The sequence below is a fragment of the Octopus sinensis genome, linkage group LG7 (assembly GCF_006345805.1).
Source record: "Octopus sinensis linkage group LG7, ASM634580v1, whole genome shotgun sequence".
NCBI classification, from domain to species: Eukaryota; Metazoa; Mollusca; class Cephalopoda; order Octopoda; family Octopodidae; genus Octopus; species Octopus sinensis.
Window position 1 is genome coordinate 25885473 of NC_043003.1, and position 25864 is coordinate 25911336.

General features: G+C 38.6%; 2 protein-coding genes across 6 annotated transcripts in view; one reads left to right on the forward strand and one right to left on the reverse strand.

Annotated features, from left to right (window-relative positions):
- Window positions 1-20385, reverse strand: part of LOC115214522 (ankyrin repeat and LEM domain-containing protein 2-like) — a 73615-nt gene extending 53230 nt beyond the window's left edge. The window contains exons 1-2 of one of the 2 annotated variants that reach the window (XM_036504654.1): window positions 19382-20385; window positions 1307-1381 (exon numbers count right to left, since the gene is read on the reverse strand). In XM_036504654.1, coding sequence (XP_036360547.1) covers window positions 1307-1381; window positions 19382-19787 — 481 coding nt within the window. In that variant the 5' untranslated portion in view covers window positions 19788-20385. The remainder of the gene's footprint in view (window positions 1-1306; window positions 1382-19381) is intronic. The other variant, XM_029783722.2, reaches the window with a different exon arrangement.
- LOC115214194 (phosphatidylinositol 3,4,5-trisphosphate 3-phosphatase TPTE2-like) overlaps window positions 1-25864 on the forward strand; it is a 97516-nt gene that overhangs the window by 6389 nt on the left and 65263 nt on the right. The window contains exons 1-2 of one of the 4 annotated variants that reach the window (XM_036504656.1): window positions 21699-21865; window positions 24340-24539. The exons of 2 other annotated variants lie outside the window; for them this stretch is intronic. The gene's annotated coding sequence lies outside the window, so the exon portion shown is untranslated. Of the gene's footprint in view, window positions 1-21698; window positions 21866-24339; window positions 24540-25864 lie in introns of those variants that run through there. One more of the 4 variants, XM_029783294.2, reaches the window with a different exon arrangement.

A 25864-nucleotide genomic window follows, 5' to 3' on the forward strand; every position in this document is an offset into this window, starting at 1 on the left:
TGAGTTCAAATCAAACCTTGCAGTCATTTGATTGTGTTTCTGAGAAGAACCCTTTTATTTGTTTCAGTCATTTGACTGCGGCCATGCCGGAGCACTGCCTTTAGTCGAGCAAATCGACCCCCAGGACTTATTCTTTGTAAACCTAGTACTTATTCTATTGGTTGTCTTTTGCCAAACCGCTAAGTTATGGAGACGTAAACACACCAGCATCAGTTGTCAAGCAATGTTGGGGGAAGACACACAAACACACATATATATATACACACACATACATATATATGACAGGCTTCTTTCAGTTTCCGTCTATCAAATCCACTTACAAGGCTTTGGTTGACCCGAGGCTATAGTAGAAGACACTTGCACAAGCTGCCATGCAGTGGGACTGAACCTGGAACCATGTGGTCATTTTGTTTTACATTCCGAGATCATTTGGAAATGTTATCTACAAAAGACTGGACAACTAACAAGATGTAGATTCATCATTCATCTGCTGCATGATCATGGAACTGGAGTGGATGATTCCTAAACTTCACTCCAGTCCATGAACCCAAAATCTTTGGCAGAAAAATATAAATGCTGTCTAACTCCTCTAGGTTGACAAATGAAACACAGGGTTGGTTTACAAAGATTGTGCAACATACCAAGAAGCTTGAGCATGATTTCACACAGTAGACTGTCAGCAAAGGACATTACCTGTATTGACAGCAAGTCTGTTTACAATCACTAAACACACACAAAGACGAGGGGAGATAAGAACTCACACATATACACATGCACACAGCATCATCATTTTAATGTTCACTTTTCCATTCAGATAGAATATGTTGAGGTAGATTTTTCTACAACTAGATACCCTTCCAGTTGCCAAACCTCACTTGTATCCAAGCAAAATAATCTTTTCTGCTCTAGGCATAAGGCCTTAAATTTTGGGGGAGGGGGCCATAGTACTCGACTGGTACTTAATTTATTGACCCCCAAAAGGATGAAAGGCAAAGTCGACCGCGGCAGAATTTGAACTCAGAACATAAAGACAGACGAAATACAACTAAGTATTTCACCTGGCGTGCTAACTTTTCTGCCAGCTCACTACCTTATCCAAGCAAAATAATATTTCTCCACAGACACACAATTTTTTTGTAGAAGACTGGAAGTAAACACCATCACTTGTATAACAGCGATACTCATTCATAACCATCACATGATGTCTAAAGTCAAAGAAAGCTCTATATAATGTATTACTTTAATTTCCCTCAATCAAATCCATTGACAAGGTTTTGGTTGACCTGAAGCTATAGAAGACACTTACCCAAACTGCCACACCGTGGTACTGAACCCAATATCGTATGAAGCAAGTTTCTTAACCACACAAGCACACCTGCACCTATAAAACACACACATAGGAAACATTGAAGAATGAAGTTAACAAATAGTGCTTATTACTTTTTGTGGTGTTGCTGTATGTTGTGAAGGAAAAATTAAGCAGCAAATGGAAATAATTCAGTAATTGTCGACATGGCAATGCCAGGAGACATATTTTTGAATTATTAGTGCAATGGTGTCTTACAAGACCTTCTAACCTTTCAATTTTCAGATAACCAGCAACCTGTAGAAGTACTTGAGGTAAACACCCAGATTATATATCCCATTCACTTACAAAATACATAACTGGCACTCCATTGATTACAACGACGAGAGTTCCAGTTGAACCAATCAATGGAACAGTTTACTCTTTTACTTGTTTCAGTCATTTGACTGCAGCCATGCTGGAGCACCACCTTTAGTCAAGCAACTCAACCCCAGGACTTATTCTTTGTAAGCCTAGCACTTATTCTATCGGTCTCTTTTGCCAAACTGCTAAGTTATGGAGACGTAAACACACCAGCATCGGTTGTCAAGCGCTGTGGGGGGGGGGGGACAAACACAGACACACAAACATAGATATACATATAAACGATGGGCTTCTTTCAGTTTCCGTCTATCAAATCCACTCACAAGGCTTTGATCGGCCTGAGGCTATAGTAGAAGACACTTACCCAAGGTGCCACGCAGTGGGACTGAACCCAGAACCATGTGGTTGGTAAGCAAGCTTCTTACCACACAGCCACTCCTGCTCATGAAATTAACATGCAAGTGGTTGAGCACTCCACAGACACGCATACCCTTAATATAATTCTCAGGGTGATTCAGTATGACAAGGCCAGCCCTGTGAATTACAGGTACAACTCATTTTTTGCCAGCTGAGTGCACTGGAGCTATGTGAAATAAAGTGTCTTGCTCAAAGACAATGCACTGCTGGGGATCAAACATGAGCTTACGATGAGCCAGTTACCCTAACTACTAAACCAAACAAACAACAGGCTTTTTCATTTATACACACAAACGCATAACAGGCTTTTTCAGTTTCTGTCTACCAATTTCACTCACAAGGCATTAGTTGACCTGTAGCTATAGTGTAGAACATCACTGAACAACATTCCAAAAGTGGGACTGAACTCTAAACCACATGGTTTCAAAGTAAACATCTTTACTACAATCTCATACTATCTTCATTACAAATATTTTGATGTCTATATTCACTGGAAATCACTGAAATTTCTCTTCTTTTTGTGAATGAAGAGGAGCAGTGTCTATCGTATAGTGGTGAGATGGATGCATTTCATGATGCAGGCCAATCTCTACAGGAATACTGCAGACAGAGTCTGAGCATGGGGTTGTTACAAATGCTTGAAACAAAGAACTACATCAGCTAGAGGCATCACAGATCAGCCGATAATGGTGGTAGTGGTGGTGTCAAATTGGGCAGCATGTTAGCTCCACCATCCAAACGCATCAACAAGGGAACCTCAAAGTAGTCACTTGGCCTACGTCCAAGTCTGCTTTATTGTAAAAACTTTCTGCCTTTAAAAAACAATGCATTACAACTAGATAAACAATAAAGGAAGAAAAAAAGACTACAATGTCTTTGATCATAGGTCTGCTCTATTAAGATTGACATGGAGCTGAAAGTAATTCTAGTGAAGAAAAATTAAAAACTTGATCAAGTATAACTTGTACTTTGATAACAGACTGAGGATAAAACTGTGTGTGTGTATATATATATTGATTAGCTTGGAGGTAACACTTTGCCTATATGTATATGTATGTATCCTCCTCCTCCTCCTCTCTCTGGCCGTTGACCGGAGTGCTACTAAAACTTTCTTTCAGCTCATGCTTTCAACAAGCATACCCCGACTTCTCTGTCTTTTGCAAGCCGATTTTTCACATGCGTTCTAATTAATTTTTCTACTGTCTAGGCCTAAAAAAGCCCTTATTGTTGGTTTCCTTGTCCTGTTATTCTTTATTTGTACTGTTTTTTCTTCATTTGTATTGCTTTTACGTCCTGTTCTTGTCACTTGTTTTACCCCTCTGCAAAAGAATTTTATTTAATTCCTTTTGCAGGAAGGACTGCTTCAGCCTGGCCGTGTTCTGCCCTTACCTTCGAAATACGCATTGAGCCAAACCAGGGGCAGCTGATGAAGGGGAATTTTCCTTGTATTGTTTGTCCTGTACTCTGTTTTTTTTTGTTGTTAAAAAAAGTCCGGTTCCTTGTTTGATTTTATGTTTTCATTTCTCGTGTTCTACGTTTATTTTTGGTGTCCTGTACTCATATATATATATATATATATATGCATGTATATATACATATAGATGTAAGTATGTACATATATATATGTATATATGCATATGTTTTATTTATTTATTATATTGTTATTATATATATATATACCAGGTGGTGCTATTAAGTTAGACATGGCCTGGGCCAATAATGGCCGAAACCTATCAAAGTATCAAAGTATCAAAGTATATATATATACACACACACACATTTTTCTTTCATTGAACTGTGGTCACCTTGGAGGGTTTAGCAACACAATGCTAGTGCTTAATTAAAACCTTGTACTTATTCCATGAGTCACTTTTCATTGAATTGCTAAGTTACTGGGAATAAACCAACACTGGTTGTCAACTAGTGGGGGTGGTCAAACGCAAAGACACATACAGACATACATATTGCAAATATGACTCTATAGCCAAAGAGTTCGCTTTCGTTTTGAGTTCTATATCACTATGACACTCTGGACAAGTGCCTTTCACTATTAGCCTCAGGCCAAACAATGCACACACACACACACACATATTGATACAGAGACACACATATCCTTACGTGTACAAATGTTGAAATTCCACAGCTCTGCTTTTCATCACATGTGCTTTCAAAGACCAGTGGAATAACCAGTGGCTAAGAGTTGGTAGCACAAAGAACATCCAGCTGTCTGAAATAAATCGTAGTCCAACCCATGCTGGCAAGCTACAAGTTGGCAGCACAAAGGGCATCTGGCAGTAAAATGCTGTCTGAGATAAATTGCAGTCCAACAGATGCTAGCATGGAAAAAAGATGGGTATTAGAATGAATGAATATGCATGCACGATCCAATTAACACTGATAAGGTAGGAAAGACAGCAAATAAATGATTAAACATTTTTATTTGCTCCAGCCCAAGCAAGAAACATCATTTCCCCCTCCTTTCCTTTTAGTTTTTATAAGCTGATACAACTTTTAATTAAAGCTAATAAAACTTTCAATAGAAGCCGATACAACTTTTAATTAAAATAGATACAACTTTAAGAGAAAACTAATGATGGTATTGATGTTGTTGATGGTGGTGCTGATGATATTCTGGTAAACAGTGTTTCTTTAGCCATTGAGGCAGTAAGAAGTAGCTATATGGTTGCACAACTTGCTAGAAATAACAGCCAAATATTTCTCAACCTACACCCTGTCGTCTTATAAAAATAAAAAAGGGAAGTATCAGATAATATAATCCAAAGTACACTATGCCCAAACAAAAAAGGACAGGAAGGTCATAACTGGAATGCCTTTGAATGTATTTTATCAGGGTTGACCTAGGTGGGGCTAAACAGCAATTTATCCAAAGAATTTTATAACAGAGATGAGATTAACAGAGGCTTGTTATAGAGGAACAAAATCAGTAGAAACTAGCAATGGTAGTATACATAGTAAAATAGTACAAAAAATAAGGAAAAAAAGAAAATGTTTGCTGTGAGGAACAGAAATTTTCTTGTTTGATTACAGTTAAGCAATTTGTTGTTAGAATATACCAAGCTGTAATATGGAAATTTAATGAATGGGTAAATGTGATTCTTTCACCCACCTCAGATTCCTTTAAAAAACTTTAATTGCTGGTAGGGACACCGTATTTCATTATGCAACCATAATATACTACCAAGTATATTAAAAAGGCTTATAAGTCAATCCAACCTGTGTTAGCAGTGCTATTCAATCATGTCTTAACCCTCTCATTACTAACCCAGCTGAAACCGCCTCTGAGTACAAATATCTTGTTTTCATAAGTTTTGAATTAAAATCTTCCACCAAACCTTTGTCACAATTTATGTTCCTAACACTAGCTGAATGATAACTAAGTTATTTTACTAAATTCTTTGTTATATTTAAAGTAATTGAAAGAAACACAGAGCATCTCAAAATAAATACAGTAATGAAAGGGTTAAAGTTATCTGTACAGATAACTTTAAAAAGTAGTTTTAAAACCATATGCCTTAGTAGCTTCTCTCTGACCTTTACATACAATATTTAACTCTTTAGCATTTAATCTGGCTCAAATATTCTACCTGTTTTATGTAAAAACTGACCAGATCCAACCTCTCATACCTACCCTACAATGTCATTCTAAAAATATGCTAACACACCACTAAAATCTTGAAGCTACAAAATAATGTGTGATTAATTCAAAATAATGTGAATAAATAAGCAATACATTTGACAAGGAAATCTGAATGCTAAAGGGTTAGTTATTTTGGTATCTATATTTCCTTAAAATATGGACAATTTCACTTAAACAGTTCAATTATTTAGAAATCACCCCCTATAATGTATACTCACACTTTTTTTTAAAATTTAAAAGTAAACTTGGATTTCTTAAATAGGTTTAGTATACGCCAATATAAAGACGTGTGTCTAGAATTTACTCATGTAAAATTGAACCATGTTAAAAGACTGTCAGGAGAAATATTTCCGACAGAACCCCTTAATATCATATTCTCCAATGAAAGACTCTACATCTCATACCACATTGATATACCTCCATATTCTGGCAGTTTAAATGAAGAAGGTTCCATAGGGTAGCCTAGCATGCTCAAAATAACAATCAAATGTTTCACAAATCATACTATATTATATAGCCTAAAATACAGTCTGAAAAAATAAAAAATAAAATAGATGGTCATGGTTGGAATGCTTTTTATCACAAATCTGCTGGATTAAGGTTGATCTGGAGCTAAACAACAACTTCAATGTTCTTACACTATGCGTGTGAGGAGAAGAAAATGAAAGTTTTCATTCACACACAAAAAAAAATGTATTTACAGAAAATAAACATAAAAAAAGTACCCTCCTACACTTGATTCCCATGTCCCCACTTCTAATCACCTTGAGGGGTCACCCAGACCTCTCATCACCACTATTTTATCTCTTTCCAACCCCATTCAATCACTACCTCTTCTAAATGAGAATAGTCATATAGCACCACTATAGCAAGAAACCTGTACTACTCTGGCCCCTTCTCATACTTTAATCCCATCATTTCCTAACATAAAGCTGCCCCTGCCCCTGGGGTTCATGGTCTTGGATGATGTATCGTGAAAAGCACAGTAAAGTGGTTAATATTAAGGACATCCAGCCATAGAAACTATGCCAGAACAGACACAAGAGCACAATGGAGCCCTTGGACTCATCAGACCCTGTCAAACCATCCAGTGTATACCAACATGGAAAATAGACATCAAATGATGATGATGAACCAACATCCTACGTAACACATACAAACAGAATAAAAATAGATAAAAAAACTACTACAGCTTAATCTTATAGTAACATTGTTGAAAAAGGCAGAAGATATTAAGGCAATATTTTATATGGGTCAAGGCAAAGTTATTTTTAAAGCCAATTTAGATAATGAAATTGGCTTCTTTAATGAGAAGCCTGTGCTTGTCATTTAGTACACAAATACTTAATGTGGAGTCAAATTTAGAATAAATGCACATGGATTTCAGCTTCAGCTGAAAGGAGATGATTCCTGTATTTACTCTTGATATTTGCTAAACAAGAAAAAAGCTTGCTCACACATGTACAAAGTTAAAAACCACCCTAACATATTCATTGTCTTTCTATGAATGGCAGAGATTACTCTTCTTTGACAGAAACCTAAAACTTATTCAGGGATAAGCCTGTAAATCTCATCTTGAGTGTTAGATCAAACTGCAGCTCACAATAGCTCTTAGGCATCTCTAAAAGCCAAGTTCCCCAAAATAAGCGGACGATAAATGTGGTTTTATCCGAACATACACCTCCTTCAAAAGGGAGGGAAAATAATGTTTGATTTGATCAACAATTCTTTCATATGGGTTTTGATACATTTGAAGATTTTGCTTTGCAATGTGAGATTTCCCCAAAGGCTCAGTCTTCTTTTAAATTTAAAAATCTTCTTAGTTGCAGTCAATTCCTTTTCTCTAGGGACTTACAATGAATTGTTCATCTGATTCATGCAATGAAACATATCTGCTAAATAAGCAAACTTCCACAAACATTTTTCATCTTAAAAACACTTGGCAATGAAGATTTTAGCTTATTATTTTCTTGTGAGGAAACCAATATTGTTATATTTGGAAAGAGCCATTTATATTAATAAAAGTGAAATTCTGTCTGTCCATCTGAGACTGCTGTATCACAGCCCACATTTGCTCTGCATAGACATATTATGACCTTTTTGGAATCATGATGATTCTGAAGTTGAAAGTCTGCCTTTCATTTGGTTCTTGAACATCCAGCAATGGAATCTGATTCAAGGTAAACAGAAAACTATTATTTGAAAAAGTAATTTTTATACAGGCTTGGCTCTGTGGTTAAGAAGTTTGCATCCCAACCATGTCTCTGGTTCAGTTCCACTGCACAGTACTTTGGACAAGTGATCTGGGCTGGCTAATACCCTGTGAGTGGATTTTGGTTGACTGAAACTGGAAAAAGCCTGTCATATGTGTATGTGCATACATGTGTGTACTCTTCTCTTGATGACATGGTTGTAAATGAGCATCACTGTCATACAAGTGAGTTTGTTCATTTCCAGTCATCCATGAAAAAAGCCTGTCTGTACATCAACATCAAAATAAAAATCAAATGGAAATTGTAGTTGTGATACCCGTGCCAGTGGCACATAAAAATCACCATCCGAACATGGCCGATACCAGCGCCGCCTTGACTGGCTTCTGTGCTGGTGGCATGTAAAAAGCACCAACCAATTGTGGCCGTTGCCAGCCTCCCCTGGCACCTGTGCCGGTGGCAAGTAAAAAGCACCCACTACACTCACGGAGTGATTGGCATTAGGAAGGGCATCGAGCTGTAGAAACACTGCCAGATCAGACTGGAGCCTGGTGCAGCCTCCTGGCCTCCCAAACCCCGGTCAAACCGTCCAACCCATGCTAGAATGGAAAACGGACGTTAAACGATGATGATGATGATATGTATATATATATATATATATATGTATAATGTATATATACACATATGTATACATATATATGTATATATACACACACACACATACACATATATATTGGGTCATCCGATAAATAATGCAGTTTTTTTCAATTACATGGAGGGAGACAAGTTAAACTACCTGCATCAACTTGCTATAACAGCAGGTAGTAATTTTACCTTGTATTTATTCTTAGTTCAAGTTTTGAAGAGTGCAGTTTGATTTTAACAATTATTTTTTTCTAAGCTATAATGGAAGTCACAAAGGAGCATATTCGGCATATTTTGCTTTATGAGTTCAACAAAGGCAACAACAATTCGGAAAGTGCAAGGAATATTAATGCAGTATATGGGGATCGGACAATAAGCATAACCCAGTGTCAACAGTGCTATCAGAAAATATAAACTCTCTGAGAGTGAATGTGTGCTATTCTTTGCTGTCATGTCTCACGAATGAACCATTTTTGGATTGAATAGTGACTGGTGATGAGAAATGGGTTCTCTATAAGAATGTCAAGCGCTAAAGACAGTGGGTAGGGGAATGAGAAACACAGGTATCCCAGCAGACTAAAGGTCTTCACCCACGTAAGGTGTTGTTATCTGTTTTGTGGGATATGAATGGTATAGTCCACTCTGAAGTTTTAAGTCCAAACTAAACAATAACAAAGGAGATCTACTGCAAGTAGCTTGAGCAGCTTAAGTCAACGCGAGAAGGAAAACAACCATCTTTGGTCTCAAGATGAAAGGTGTTCTTCCATCAGAATAATGCTTGAGCACATACAGTGAGGATGACATTCCAAAGGCTGGAGCAGTTTGAATGGGAAATGATGCCCCACCCACCATATTCGCCAGATATTGCTCCATTTGATTATTGTTTATTCTGCAGTCTTCAAAATGATTTGGACAGAAAAAATATGAATTCTGTAGATGAGGTCAAAACAGTACTGGAGGAGTACTTTTCGTCACAGACAAGTGAATTTTGGAAGAGGGTCCTTGCAAGTCTACCAGACAGATGGAAGAGAATTGCAGTAAATGAAGGAGAGTATATTTTAGATTTTAAAAAAAACTGCATTATTTATGGGATGACCCAATATATATATATTATATATATATATATATATATAATATATATATATATATATATATATATATATATATATATATGTATATATATATATATACACACACACACATATCTGTTTATTCTCTTATTTGTTTCAGTCATATGACAGTGGCCATGCTGGAGCACTGCCTTTAGTCGAACAAATCAACCCCAGGACTTTATCGGTCTCTTTTGCTGAATTGCTAAGACATAAATATACAAACATTGGTTGTCAATCAATGGTGAGGGGACAAACACAGACACACAAATATATATATATAAAAATACATATATATATATTATATATATATATAAAAATACATATACATATATAAATACATATTTATTCACTAAAAGAATTAAGGGCATGACTGATCTCGATTATTGGGACCACCTTAAAGTATTGAAGCTCTATTCTCTCCAGTGCTGTCGTGAGTGTTGCATCATTTGTACGATGCAGAGAATATACCACCAGCATTCTCCAAACTACCTCAATATTGGCTTAAAAATTCATCCAAGGCTAGGACCACACCCCATACAGCCCCTACCCAATTCAGGATCACAACATATAAACACACTGCAACACAATTTCTTTTCCTCAACAGGCTCTGCCTTATTTAACATTGTCCTGAAACAGATCAAAGAGGAAAAGGATTCCATTAACTTTACAGAGAATCTGGGAAAATTTCTTCAAGGGATACTAGATAAGCCATCTATACATGGATAAAACTCACTCAATAAGTCTCTACTCGAATGCACCACGATACAACAATACTTGACTAAAAGGGATTTAGCTAATCCTCTAAGGTGGTACTAATAATTTAGACATGGCCTGGAGCAATATTTATTCAAAACAACTCTAAAGTTATCTAAGTTATATATACAACCCATGCCTCAATTCCATATAGCAAAGATGGGAGGACGCATGTATTATATACCTTAACTTTAATTTCTGAAGATATATTATGTTGTTTCCATAGATGCCTATCAAGCCTACCAAAAGCTCTACTAAGCCCTGCTGATTCTGTATGAAATTTCATCCATCAAGACCAGCAGTGCTCAAGGTACTTCCTAAATAAATAAATCTAGGCTGTCTCCAACCTTTGACCATTCATATTTATAAAAGGTTCCACATACATGTTGGAGGGAGCTGGCTGGTACATAACAGTTTTTTTAGATTGACTCAATGCTGCAGAAATCGCATTCACCATTTGCTGCATATCTTTCTGAGACTGAGCCAACAGGTCACAATCACCTGCATACAGAAACTCAACAAGGCGAGAATGCAGAACTTTCTTTCTGGTACAGTCTTTTGAGATTGAACAGTTTTCCACCAATCTGGAGGAACCTCTTCATTTTACCAAACCCTCTGAATCACATCTGTCAACATTGCACAAAGATGATCACCACCATATTTATAAATCTCTGCACCCTGTCTATCCATACCTGGGGCCAATTATTTGGAACCTCCTCTGATATGTGGCATTTGGTCAATGAGGGAGTTTGATACTGATGCCCTCATCTGTGTTTCCTGCCGGGAGGTAGGTTCATCTGGAACCTGTATCAGAATGAGACCCAATTTTGTTTTAAAGACACTTACATCCACACCATGCAGATCTCTCTGGCATTTTGGAAAGATATTAAAGAGCTGTGGGCCCTTGAAGCCCAAGCTGTTGCAGTATCTGGTCCTCTATTTTGATAGCAATGCTGGAATCTTTGGCACTATGCAGTGGCACCCCGTTCAGCAGTTTGAGTAACTTTCAATGCCAAAGTTTGGTACAAGGCCTTCTAGGATTTTCCAGATGTATATCACTGCATATCCCTCCCTCCTTTGTTCCAGGGAGATGAGTTTTAATTCTTTCAGTCTTTCCCAGTAGCTGACATGTTGCATTGAGACAATCTTCTTAGTGTAGCTTCATTGGATTGCTTCAAGTTCCGCCGCGGATTTTTTATTGTGTGGTGACCAACGTTGGGAGCAATAGTCTAAGTGGCTGAGAACATATGTCCTCCAAAAGATCATCAGTGTCCCCTTTTCTCTTGTTTTGAAAGTTCAGAGAATCTATCAAGCCAGCTACCTGCATTTTATTACCAAATTGGTAATAAGCACTTGGAAAGATGCATCATTGCTCATGTCAATACCCTGGTCACGCACTGATTTTGATTCAGGGATTTCAATTCCTCCTGGCCTAGTGTATCCTGTCTGCATGTCGTTTAGCTTTGTATGCTGGTAGCATAGGGCCTGGAATTTTTCTACATTAAACTGCATGTTTGTTGTCCTCAGCCTACCTGTATATTGTGTCCAACTCCTGTTGCAGATGTGCAATATTTCCAGGATTTTGTATTGTCTGAGACTTTTGTGTCATCTGCATAGCTAGCAAAGGTGGTTATCTGAGCAGTCGAAAGCATGTCCAAGAAGGCCACAATGAACAACAGTGGCCCCAAGACAGTGCCCTGTGGATCACCACTTGCTATTTGCGTTTCCTTGGAGGTAGCCACATTAGCCACTACTGCCTGATGTCTATCCTTTAGAAAGTTGTGCAGCCATTCTCCAAGTTTTCTGCATATGCTGAGATCGAGCAGTTTGTGACATATCATACCATGGTCAACTTTATAAAAGGCTTTTGCAAAGTCAAGATATATCACTTCCATGCTTGAGTCATTCAGCAGCTGTTTTAACACCCAATTGTAGTGTTGCAGGAGCTGTGTCAAACAGCTTCTACCTGGACGAAATCCATGCTGGATGTCAGTCAGTAAGTCATTTTCTTCTAGGAACGTGATTAGTTTCTTGCAGACTATTTGTTCCATGACTTTACTAATGTCTGAGGTCTGAGAGATAGGCTTATAACTTTTAGCATCAGCTCTGCTTTCTCCCTTATGGATAGGGCATATTATCCCTTCCTTCAGTTTGTCTGGGAGCTTACGACTAGCAAGGAAGCTCTGGAAGAGAAGCTGCAGTGGTTTTGTAAGAGGACGCTTGCATTATTTGAGTAGGACCACTGGAAACTCACCAGGGCCGGCCGCTTACTTTGTGTTAACCTCATCTATAACCAGTGTTACCTCTTCTACTTTAATGTTCATGTACACAACTTTTTAAACCTCTTTGGTTATATATATGTGTGCGTGTGTGTGTATATATATATGTATATATATATCTGTATATGAATGTGTCTATATTTATGTATATACGTGTGTCTATATATATATGTATATATGTGTGTATATATATATGTGAAACATACCAAGGCAAGGATAAGGAAAAATATTGCCCTGGTAGAGTTATCAGCTGAAAGTAAAATAAAAAGAAAAAAATAGTCTTTTTTAAGCCAAATTTTGTTTTAAAAAAACTGTTATAAGTAAAAAAAAAAATCAATTGGAACAAAAAGAAAAAAATTGTTAACAAAAAAATTCTTCAAGACAGTGCCCCAGCATAGCCATAGTCTAATGACTGAAAGAAGTGAAAAATAAAAGATAAAAGATAGGAAAATCATAGAATTAAAATTTTGTGTCCTGAATCTTTCATTTTACACCTTTGGAGGAAAATAGACAAAAAACCCAGAGTTAAGAAGACAGTAACACACACACACACGACAGGTTTCTTTCAGTTTTCTATAGCACTTGCTCAAGGTGCCATGCAATAGGACTGAACCCAGGACATGTAGTTGAGAAGCAAACTTCTTACCATACAGCCAAACTTGCACCTATATGGCTCAATCATCATCAGTGATGACAATGGCGACATATTTATACATATATATATATATATGTATACACACACACACACACATGTACCTAAATACACACACACAGAAATGCCTATATACACCACATATATATATTATCTCAACAGTTTGATTCCATTCTGTACCACTTCAACTTCCATAGGCCTCTAACAGGAGTCTGACTCCTTCAGGCCTGAAGGAGTTGGGCTCCTGTTAGGGGCCCACAAAGTAGCACAAAACTGAATCAAACTGTTTTAAATACATGTAGCAACTACAAAATGTATTGAGTGTCCTCTTTTGTTTGTCCACTCATGTGTGTGTGTGTATATATATATATATATATATATATATATATAATGCTGAAAGATTTATAGGGCCAAAAAATGCAAATGGATTTGAGGATGAGGTAGCGTAGACTAGAGGTGGTAGTCTTTGGTCTTATATGTATCTTATATTGGATACATATAAGACCAAGGATTGCCAGTTAACTTGCTTTTGGTTTGCATTACCTCATCTTAGAATCTATTTGCATTGTTTGGCATTTTAAATCTTTCAACATTATATTCCATAGACAATGCTTCAAGCAAGCTATAAAAGGAATTACTGCAGAGATGCTCAAAATATCTGGTAGTGTTGGCTATAGCCTAGTCACCCATATAGTAAACCAGGTGATACAAGAAGGAGTCATACCCAATGACTGGTGTAGCAGCATAATAGTCAACTGCTACAAAGGTAAAGGTGACGCCCTAGATACAAATAATTACAGAGGTATCAAGCTGTTGGATCAGGTAATGAAGGTTACGAAGAGGGTCATAGCACAACTAATTAGAGAGAGAGTTAGTTTAGATGAGATGCAGTTTGGATTCGTGCCAGGGAAAAGCACCACTGATGCCATATTCCTGGTAAGACAGCTGCAGGAGAAATATCTAGCCAAAGATAAGCCCCTATACCTGGCTTTTGTTGATATGGAGAAAGCCTTCGACAGGGTCCCCCGATCCCTTATCTGGTGGTCAATGAGGAAACTAGGGATAGATGAATGGTTAGTGAGAGCTGTACAAGCCATGTACAGAGACGCCGTTAGTAAGGTGAGGGTTGGCAACGAGTGTGGAAGCAAGGATTAGAATCGAAGGGCCTTAGAGTCAACCTAGCTAAAACCAAAGTCCTAATAAGTAGGAAGGTAGACAAGTCACAAACGCCTTCAGGTAGATGGCCTTGCTCGATCTGTAGGAAAGGCGTAGGTAGAAACTCTATAAGATGCACCAAGTGTAAGTTATGGACACACAAGAGGTGCAGCAATGTCAAGGGAAGGCTAACTAGGAAGATAGTTTTTGTATGTGGCAGATGCTCAGGAGCAATAAACACTGAAAATGCGCAGAGAGCAACTTCCGCCACATTCCAGGGAGAAAAACTAGAAATAGTTGATAGCTTCCGTTACCTAGGTGACCAAGTCAGTAGTGGGGGCGGGTGTGTTGAAAGTGTAACTGCTAGAGTAAGAATAGTTTGGGCAAAGTTCAGAGAGCTCTTACCTCTGCTAGGGACAAAAGGCCTCTCGCTCAGAGTAAAAGTTAGACTGTATGATGCATGTGTACGAACAGCCATGCTGCATGGCAGTGAAACATGGGCCGTGACTGCTGAGGATATGCGTAAGCTCGCAAGAAATGAAGCCAGTATGCTCCGATGGATGTGTAATGTCAGTGTTCATACTCGACAGAGTGTAAGTACCTTGAGAGAGAAGTTGGACCTAAGAAGCATCAGTTGCGGTGTGCAAGAGAGACGTTTGCGCTGGTATGGTCATGTGGCGAGAATGGATGAAGATAGTTGTGTGAAAAAGTGCCACACCCTAGCTGTTGAGGGAACCTGTGGAAGAGGCAGACCCAGGAACACCTGGGATGAGGTGGTGAAGCACGACCTTCGAACTATAGGTCTCACCGAGGAAATGACTAGAGACCGAGACCTTTGGAAGTATGCTGTGTGTGAGAAGACCCGGCAGGACAAGTGAGACCATCACCCATGGCCTCAGTCCACTTATGCATAACTTTCCTTCTTGGGACACAAAACCCTACTTGTGAAGACCTGTTGAGGCAAGTGAAAATCAAAAAATCAAAAATCAAAATCGATCAACATGAATGGAAATTGTAGCTGTGATACCAGTGCTGGTGGCACATAAGAGAACCATCCGAACATGGCCGTTGCCAGCGCCGCCCCGACTGGCTTCCATGCTGGTGGCAGGTAAAAAGCACCATCCAATCGTGGCCATTGCCAGCCTCGCCTGGCCTCCGTGCCGGTGGCATGTAAAAGGCACCATCCGATTGTGACCGTTTGCCAGCCTCGCCTGGCTTCTGTGTCGGTGGCACGCAAAAAGCACCATCCGACTGTGGCCGTTTGCCAGTCTCGTCTGGCACATAAAAAGCACCCACTGGAGTGGTTGGCGTTAGGAAGGACATCCAGCCGTAGAAACATTGCCAGATCAGACTGGGTCTGGTGTAGCCTTCTGGCTTCTCAGACCCCAGTTGCACCGTCCAACCCATGCCAGCATGGAAAGCGGATGCTAAACGATGATGATGATATATATATATGTATATATATGTGTGTGTGTATATAGATAGATAGCTTTTGTGTGCGGCAGATGCACAAGGGCAATAGACACCACAGATACTCAGAAAACAGATTCCATCACACTCCAGGAGGAGAAACTAGAAGTAGTTGATAGTTTCCACTACCAAGGTGATCAAGCTAGTAGTGGAGGTGGGTGCTCAGAGAGTGTAACCACTAGAATACAAATAGCCTGGGCAAAGTCTAGAAAGCTTCTACCCCTACAGGTGACAAAGGGTCTCTCGTTCAGAGTGAAAGGTAGATTGTACGACGCATGTGTGCCAACTGCCATACATGGCTGTGACTGCAGAGGACATGTGTAGGCTTGAAAGAAATGATCTACTGGATGTGTAATGTCAGTGTGCACACACGACAGTGTAAGCGCCGAGAGAAATGCTGGACATAAGAAGCATTGGATGTGGCGTGCAAGAGAGACATTTGCACTGGTATGGTCATGTACAACGGATGGATGAGGATAGATGTGTGAAGAAGTGCCACTCCCAAACAGTTGAAGGAATCCAGGGTAGAGGTAGACCCAGGAAGATATGGTATGAGGTGGTCAAGCATGACCTTCAAACGTTGGGCCTCAGAGGCAATGACAAAAGACCGAGATCTCTGGAGATATGCTGTGACTGCGAAGACCCAACAAATAACGTGAGTTCATGGCTGTTTCCTGCACCAGCTTCACATAGCAGCCCCAGCCCATAAGTACCTTGAATTGCAGAACGGCCTGCTGTGCTTACTTTGGATTGTAGGGCAACCTGCTGTGCTTGAGGAGACCTATTGAATTAAGTACATCAACAGCAAATAAAAAATCAAATGGAAATTGTAGTTGGATACCTGTGCCGGTGGTACGTAAAAAGCACCAACCAATTGTGGTCATTGCCAGCCTCGTCTGGCACGTAAAAAGCACCCACTACACTCACGGAGTGGTTGGCATTAGAAAGGGCATCCAGCTGTAGAAACACTGCCAGATCAAACTGGAGCCTGGTGCAGCCTCCTGGCTTCCCAGACCCCGGTCGAACCATCCAACCCATGCTAGCATGGAAAACGGACGTTAAACGATGATGATGATGATATATGTATGCATATGCTTGTGTGTCTGTTGGTGTGTTTACATCCCCATAACTTAGTGAGTCAAAAAAGGGTCCGATAGAATAAGTACTAGTTTTACAAAGAATAAGTCCTGGGGTTGATTTGCCAGCATGGCCGCAGTCAAGATGACAAACATAAAAGAATATACATATATATATATATATATATATATATATATATACATTATACAGGGTGTGGTGAATAAACTGTCGTCTAAATTACCCAAAAATTAAAATAACACAGATATCTCATTTTAACAGATATATTTACCAAAATTACCCAGAAACGGCGCCATCACTCCAAATACCATGATGTTTGCTTTTTATCACTCTCGGCGCATGTCCTCTGGTTGATATCCAAACACTGAAATGTTCGTATTGGAGCTTCCGACGCCAATGCCAAGCAGTGCAGCATGTCGTTTCTAAATTTCTGGCAGAGTGAATTATGTCATGGTGCTGGTTTTCTCGTAGACTGTGCCCAACTGACCCTACTATACTGTATAGGCGACAAAATAAAAACAATGCGCATGCGCGAAATTAAAGCATAAAATGGCGACACTTTACCCATTGCACCCTATCTATCAATAAGTGTATGTGTGTGTGTATATATGGTACTATTTAAGAAGTGTGGTCCCGGTGCGCGCACGAAATTATACCTACATATATATATACGACGGGCTTCTTTCAGTTTCCGTCTACCAAATCAATTCATAAGGCTTTGGTCGCTCCGAAGCTATAATAGAAGACATTTGTCAAGGTGTCACGCAGTTGAACTGAACCCGGAACCATGTGATACACACACACACACATATTTATATGTATAAACATAGCCATGCACACGTGTAGAAGGAAGGTTACTTCCCGTCTTCATAGCTCTGGGTTCAGTCCCACTGCGTTGCACCTTGGGCAAGTGTCTTTTACAATAATCCCGGGTCGACCAAAGCCTTGTGAGTTGATTTGGTAGACTGAAACTAAAAGATGTCCATCGTATGCGTATGTGTCTCTATGTTTGTTCGGTTTTCAAAATTAACTGTATCTTCCATTACTATCCCATGACTTAGCAGTTCGGAAAAAAGACACCAATAGAATAAGTACCAGGTTTTGGGGGCCGACTTATTTGATTAAACCCTTCAGAGCGGTGCTTCAGTATGGCCGAAGTCCAATGACTGAAACCAGCAAAAGACACACACACGTTGATGCGGTTGATGTTTGGTTGAACATCATATCTGCATGTCAATTTTGTATCGAAGAAACGTGGGCTGGGATGGAATAACCAGGCCTGGATTGGGTCAATAAAGATACTTAAAGAATAATTATTGTAGTTGTCGTTCACCACCATATCAGCGAAGGATCCAGTAAACTTATGAACAAAAGCGTCCCAGCCATAACCACCCCGTCTTTTGTTTTTATCTTTTCAATTTTAATACACTATTAAAAAGTAGCTGTTTCTAAACTTTTTTTTGCAACCTATTTTGACAAATCAAGTAATCAACCGAAACTCGTCACAAAATAAGTTTTTAAAAAATTTTCGAATAAACATTTTGATACTTCTCAGTAAATTTTGATATGTATTCTTTATAAATACGTATTCTTCATAAATACGGAAGTGCAGTTTATTATTGCGTAGCAGTGTATAGAAAAAAATTTATCAAAAATATTTCGAAAGCAAACCATTTTGTTAATCGTCAGCCTTTAGGAATTATATCGCGACCTACAAATTTGGTATGAAACCTTTCAATATACACTTCTTCAAAGAAAATTCTTTCTCGAAACATCAGATCTCAAAACTCTAATAACGGTACACGAACTTCTTAGTTTACATATTATAGGTTTTCAATATAAATAAACAGGCTGACAAACAAGTGAATTTTACAAAGGTCGACATATAGATGGAGTAAAGTCAGGTTCTGTCTGACTAACAGACACTGAGGCAGAGTCAAACAAGAAAGTGGGACAAGTTGTGACTAACGGTCCGGACAATTTCCTTCCTTGAACATTCGATAAGCAAAGTGAAAGAAAATCACACTGACAGTTTATGAGTAAATGAGTGTATGTTTTTTTACGGATTTAAACTATCAGTTATGTATCAGAGTAAGGAAGTGGCAAAAAGAAAAGAAAATCGGAAAAAAATCACTTAATGATAGAAAAAGAAACTTCCTCAAACAAAAGTTTAAACATTTAAAATAGACTGATTGGTTGACAAGCTGGTATTAACATATATAAAGATATATTAAAGCTTTTTCTTTTTGAATGACTGAAGACTCACCGATTTTTTCACGCTGACGGGTAGCTTGGGGTATGTTGATGGCATGGTACTCCATTGTAACAGTCGGGGAATGCCTTAGGCCAGGGACGTCCGACAGTAATGGACAATAACTGTCCTCTAAGCCTGCAGGTGATAATGGACAGGACACGCTGCGATTTCTAAGGTTATTTGTTCTAAAACTGTCACGACTGAAACTGCCGGTTCGATCACTACCCAATTCATCGCGAGAACCGGCATAACCAGGCTTAGGATATTTACATTCGTTGTAATCAATACTTTCTAAAGTATCATCTGAAACGAAACTGAGCAGTAGTTGTCCGAGAAATATGAAAGGAGTGGACAATCCTTGCAACATTAGAATTATTGGTCTGAAGACAACATGGTAGAAAATAGTAAGAAATCCCATCACTGTGTTCGGTAATAGAAGGGGGAAATAGGAAGTTTTTAGAGGGGGGTCTTCGTTCTTTCCTCGAAAAAAAAAAGGAAAATAAAAGAAAGGAAAGGTTCTCCTTTCGTTTGGTTGTTGTTTGGATTTGTGGGTTTGTTTTTGGAGAATTTAAATAGTCTTACTGAATTTCCCGCTCTGTTTTCCATACAACATTGCGAGCTGTCGTTGAAGAATTCAGCAGCATATAGAAAGACGTGTAGTGATTGGTCAAATTAATTCATCTCACACCAATCACAGTCGTCCTGTCAAACAAGTCAGAGCATGAGACGTCAGCAACTGGAGGCGTTTTCGAGAATAACAAACCCCATGCAACACATTTAATTATCAGTCATCATTAAAATTATTCTTCTTTATTACCGCAATAATAATATCTGTTAGCATATCGAACACTTTTCAACAACTCCGGGCTGTTCAACAATAGCTGTGTTCCATTATTGATCTATAAACCTCTTTTGTTCGTTACACAACTTGCTTACTTAATATCAACTTCTTTTCACCTCATATTTTTATACTTTACTCTTCAAAGTTCATATCTCTTTCTTTACTCTACTCTTCATCACTTATTCTACTCCCCACTTTCTCAACTATTTTCTATCTCTCTGTACTCTACTCTCCTTTTACCGCTTTCTCCACTCTACTCTCTCTATTCCTGTCTGAAATATCCCTCTACCTTTCTCTCCACTGTGATGCTCATCTCTCTCCTTCCCTCTTTCTCCCCCGTCTCTCTCTTTCTCCCCTGTCTCCCCGTCTCTCTCTTTCTCCCCTCTCTCCTTAGTTGCCATCTCTTTCTCTTCCCCTCCTCTGTCTCTCTCCCCACCAGTCTCCCTACCCTCTGTCTTTCTCCCTCTTGCCTTCTTTCCTTCCTTTCCCTCGCTCTATTTCCATCTCAAATAGTCCTCTACTCCCGTTACAAACACCTCTTCTGTAGACCTCATCACATGGTCTACCCCTATCTCTCTCTCTTCTGTACACCTCATCAGTTCTACTCCGTCCTTCACGTGCCTTAACGTTTTACTCTTCCCTTCTCTTTTCTCTCCCACTTTCTGTATTACATCTATTCGTGTTTAAGTAATAACAAACCTTCAATTTAAAAGCATAACTATGAAGTTCGTAATGATCCAACCAGCACTTAGAGCTTCTTTATTAGGTGCACATTATCGATGAATAACACAGCTAAAAGTACAGTCAGTTGAATTTTGAATAAAGTGTTTCAAATAACTTTAAGTTATGAAGTTTAAATAATGGATCCAACTTTTCTTTCTTTTTCTGTTGTTATTGTTTAGCCTCGGGTCAGCCCTGATTGAGCAAACCTATAATCAAGATCATTTTAGCGATATCTAAGGATGTCTTTTTCTCTACCGCTGTCATACGACTGGAACCATTAAGATAATAAAAGGATGATGAGGCTGTTATTTCTAGCAGATGGAGTAACCACATAGAGGCTCCCACGTTGTCTCGTTTAAATGCTGGTTTTTTACTGAAGGAGTAGTATGAGTAAAAGAAAAGGAAAATAGGGAGAAGGAAAGAAAGAGGAAAAGTCATGTGAAGAAGAAGAAGATAGGAAGAAGCAAAACTTGAGGAGATAAGAAGGGATGCAAAGAGTGGAGAGAGAGAAAAAGAAATAAAGGGAAGAGGTGAAGAGAAAAAGTGGGAAACATTTGAAATGAGAAGACAGAGAGGAAGGGAGTAAAGAGAAAGTGGACGAAAACATAAAAAATATGAAGGGGGAGGAGAACAAAAGAGAAAAGGTCATAAACAGAGGAAAAAAGAAATAAGAATAGAGAAAGGAAGATGCAAAGAAAAGGAGAGGAAGATAAGAAGAAAGAAGTCAATGGGGAAAGAGAGAGTGGATCTAGTAAGAGAGAAAAAATCTTTCTCTTCGCTTTCTTCTCTTGTGAACCTTGACATGACCTGACCTGCTATCCTCCTACTCCAGTTACTTGACAAGCTTGTATGTGTCTGTGTAAGAGTGTGTGTGAGTGAGTAGTGTCTATGGACGTTTAGTGTAAACATCAACGGCGGTACGTTCGGACGAGGTAAGACAATTCCATTCATTGTCCATCACTCATCCTTCGAGCAGTTTTTTGTCTTCTTAGAACCGTTGCTGCTTGTAGTTTATTTCTTCCTTTTCTTTCGACGTCGTTCTCGTTTGAATTTTCTCTTGGTTTGATCGCATAGGTATTTTCTTACTTGTTACACAAGTTTCTGAAACAGTTATTAATCCTTTTACATGTATCCTTATCTCATATATGTGTGTACTGGTAAGTCCGTATAAATTACATACGTCAGAAAAATTCGCCGGTAGATATAATTTATTCACAACACACTTCAACAAATTTCCATCGAAAGAATGAAGAAAGAATAGTACCGATTTGATTTTTTCCCCTCCCCATCTTAATTCAGTTTATTACTCGAAATATAGTGTATGTGTGTGTATATATATATATATATATATATATATATATATATATATATATATATATATATTATCCGAAATGTATAGTATTAAATATCCGTCACGTATATGTATATATGAATATATATATACTGGTCCCAAGAACTGGGCTGTGACCCCACGGGGGTGCTGCGAATATGAATGTTATTTAGCAATTTCTGCCTTCCCAGTCATGTAATGTCTTATATAAGTGAATTTATTGAAAACAGTTTTGCCAATACTAGGATCAAATCAATATGTTTTATTCTAATCTTCATCATCCGCCCCCTTTTCACTTGTGTGTGTGTATATATATATATATATATATTATATATATATATATATATATATATATGTGTGTGTGTGTAAAATATAATATACTAACATTGTATAAAATATATTGATTGTAAGAAACTTTTTAACTTGCATTTAGTATAATTTTCTCTCGGTATGTCTTTCTCCACCTACATTCTTCAACAACCATAACAACTTACGGAATGTTTCTTGTTTCTGTGTTGGAATGTGTGTTTTAATATACCGCGAACTCGGTGGAAACGGGACATAAACAGGGGTGAAGTAACGGAGTGGCAATTTGAAGCAATATCCGAGAGGCATCCGCCCCCTCTTCTGGAAACACATCCACTTGTATTTTTCGTTTCTGTCTCTCTTTCTCTCATTAAACCCTTATTTTTTATATTATGTGTGTGTATGTTTAGGGGACCGAAGCCCTATGGCAACATGACTAGCTGAACTAATCCCTAAATACGTGGAGTTCCACGTTTTCCCCCTCTCCCATATTGCTAGTTAAACTATGATTCCACTTTCGGTTAACGCCCCCTGTGTTCTCTCAGTGATTTTTATACAAACCAAACATGTTTCATACCTCTAAAATGTTATTATACTGAAACGCCTGATTTTAGAATACTTAGATACAAATTTCAACGTTCCGTGTTCAAATCCCGCCAAGCTAACTCTCACCTTTTGTCTCGGTGCGGAGGGGTGGACATCGATGAAGTAAGTACCATTTCACGCGCCGAGTTGCTACAATCGACTTCGCAACTTTGTACTAATGTGAGACATTAGCAGGGCAGCGGATGGACTGGCGGTCAGAGATGTCATGTCGTATTTACCTGTCTCATTTTGTTTCGAGTTCAAATCCCGTTATCGTCGACTTCGCCTTTCACCTTTCCAAAGTCGTTATACTAAATTCCAGTTAAATGTCCTCGATTTAATCGGTTATACCCATCTCTCCCAGTACGGGTGGTCTTGTGTTCAAATCAGAAAGGAGATCAAAGTATCCTTTCTGACTTGAATACCTTGTATTTCGTTATGTTTCTCTTCATTCCAAGTTTAACTTTGTCTTTCATTCTTCCGGATCGATGAAATGAAATACCAGTTAAGTAGTAGGATCCCTATAATAACCTTTTCATATACACTCAGGAGAAAATCCTTGGCTTTGCACTTTGCTATTTTGCAGAACATGGGTCTCTATGTGTTTGACAAGTTTGCTTTCTAGATACATACATAGTTTCAGGTTTAGTCTGGTTGTGTGATACCCTGGGCAAAAGTCTTCTATTATGGCTTCGTGCCGACCAAAGCGTTGTGAGTGGATTCAGTTTAGAGAAACTGAAAGAAGCCCATCATGTATGTGTGTGTGTCCTTGTCTTGACATCGTATGATTGTTGTAAATGAGTGTCTGTCACTGTCATACAAGCAGTGTAATTCATTTCTAATAGTATACGGAAACATGTCTGGCTATATCTTGCTTTGAAATAAATTAGGGTTAGTGACAGCAAGTGCATCTGGCTGTAGAAAATCTGCTTCAATTAAACTGTCCCTAGCAGGCATGGAAAAGTGAACATTAAAATGAGGATGATGAGAAATGCTTATTATGATGACATAGTTGGCATTTGTCAAAAATTTGTTTTTTTAGGGGGGGTCTAGGAGTATACTGTGTCGATTTCCATTCCAAGTTTTATTGGAGGCTCTACCTAGGTGACATCCCCTCTTCTTGCCAATTCAAAAATGTCATTGACAAGTTTAAGGTTTGTGATGTTTGTGCACTTGGTCGTCTAGGGTATCACTCATGAGCTGCTCCAGGAAGACATCAAAGAGAATGTAGCTGTGGACGAACCCTGAATGGACTCTCTTAGTGGACAGGAACTAGAGACAGTACAACTGTTCAAATACCTGAGGGCAAGAACCTATAAGAGTAGGTTTCAGCTGAATGACCAGTCTGAGAGACCAAAGAGCTAAGGAGAATTCTTTGAATTTTGGTAAGTTGAAAAAAAAATACGTCTCCCTTGTGTTTTGAGAAAACTCCTCACTGGAGCCAGAAAGCGTTTTGTTTCATCTTGCAAAATTGTTGGGTGCAGTCATTAGTTATATAAAGGGTATGGCTGTGTGCTTCCCAGTCACATGGTTTCAGGTTCAGTCTCGCTGTATGGCACTGTGGGAAAGTATTTTCTACTATAGCCCCAGGCCAATTAAAGCCTTGTGAGTGGATTTGCCCAATAGAAACTGAAAGAAGGCGGTGAGCTGGCAGAAACATTAGCATGCCGGGCAAAATGTTTCGCGGTATTTCATTAGTCATCACGTTCTGAGTTCAAATCCCGCCGAGGTTGACTTTGCCTTTCCTCCTTTCAGGGTCGATAAATTAAGTACCAGTTACTCACTGGGGGTCAATGTAATTGACTTAATCCCTTTGTCCGTCCTTGTTTGTCCTCTCTATGTTTAGCCCCATGTGTGCAGTAAAGAAATAAGAAACTGAAAGAAGCCTGTCAGTTAAAAAGGAGGTACAAGCACTTTCACACAGAGCTTAGGGTGTTGTGCTTGCAATCACAAGATAGTGGTTTCATTTTGATGAAGGGAGTGGACTAGTGTACAGCACAAACATTTGATTATTATAAGCAAGTTGTTTGTGAAAGTTCTTCTGCAAGAAGTTGTAGAACATTCATCTGTTATGTATGATGAGAGAGTCCTCAATATGTGTCTGTGTGTGTGTGAATGTTTGTGTTTCCTTATCTTGACAATACTTGAATGTCACTGTCATGCAAGCCATGTCATTCGTTTGCAGTATTTTGCAAAAATATGTCTTGCCACAAGAAAATAAAACCTTGCTTGGAAACAAGTGAGGGTTGGTGACAGGTAAAGTACCAAACCATAGAAAACGCTGTCCAATTCATGCAAATATTGAAAAGTGGACATTGAAATGATAATCATGACCTGAAATCTTTGCAATTCCAATACTGGCAATGAATAAACTGAAACCAAAATAGAGATAAAAGCATCATCATGAAGAACAAGATCAGATTCCAACATTCAGTGGTGCCTTCCATCATGTGAAGCATGAACTCACTCATGAAAGAGTAAATTTCTTCAATAAAATTGCCATTCACTTTAACCATGGCCTCCAGTTCAAATCCCGTTGTAGTCGACTTCGCCTTTCATCTTTCCAAAGTCGATATACTAAATTCCAGTTAAATATGCTCGATTTACTCAGTTATACCCCTCTCTCCCAGTATGGGTGGTCTTGTGTTCAAATCATAAAGGAGATCAAAGTATTCTTTCTGGCTTGAATACCTTGTATTTCGTTATGTTT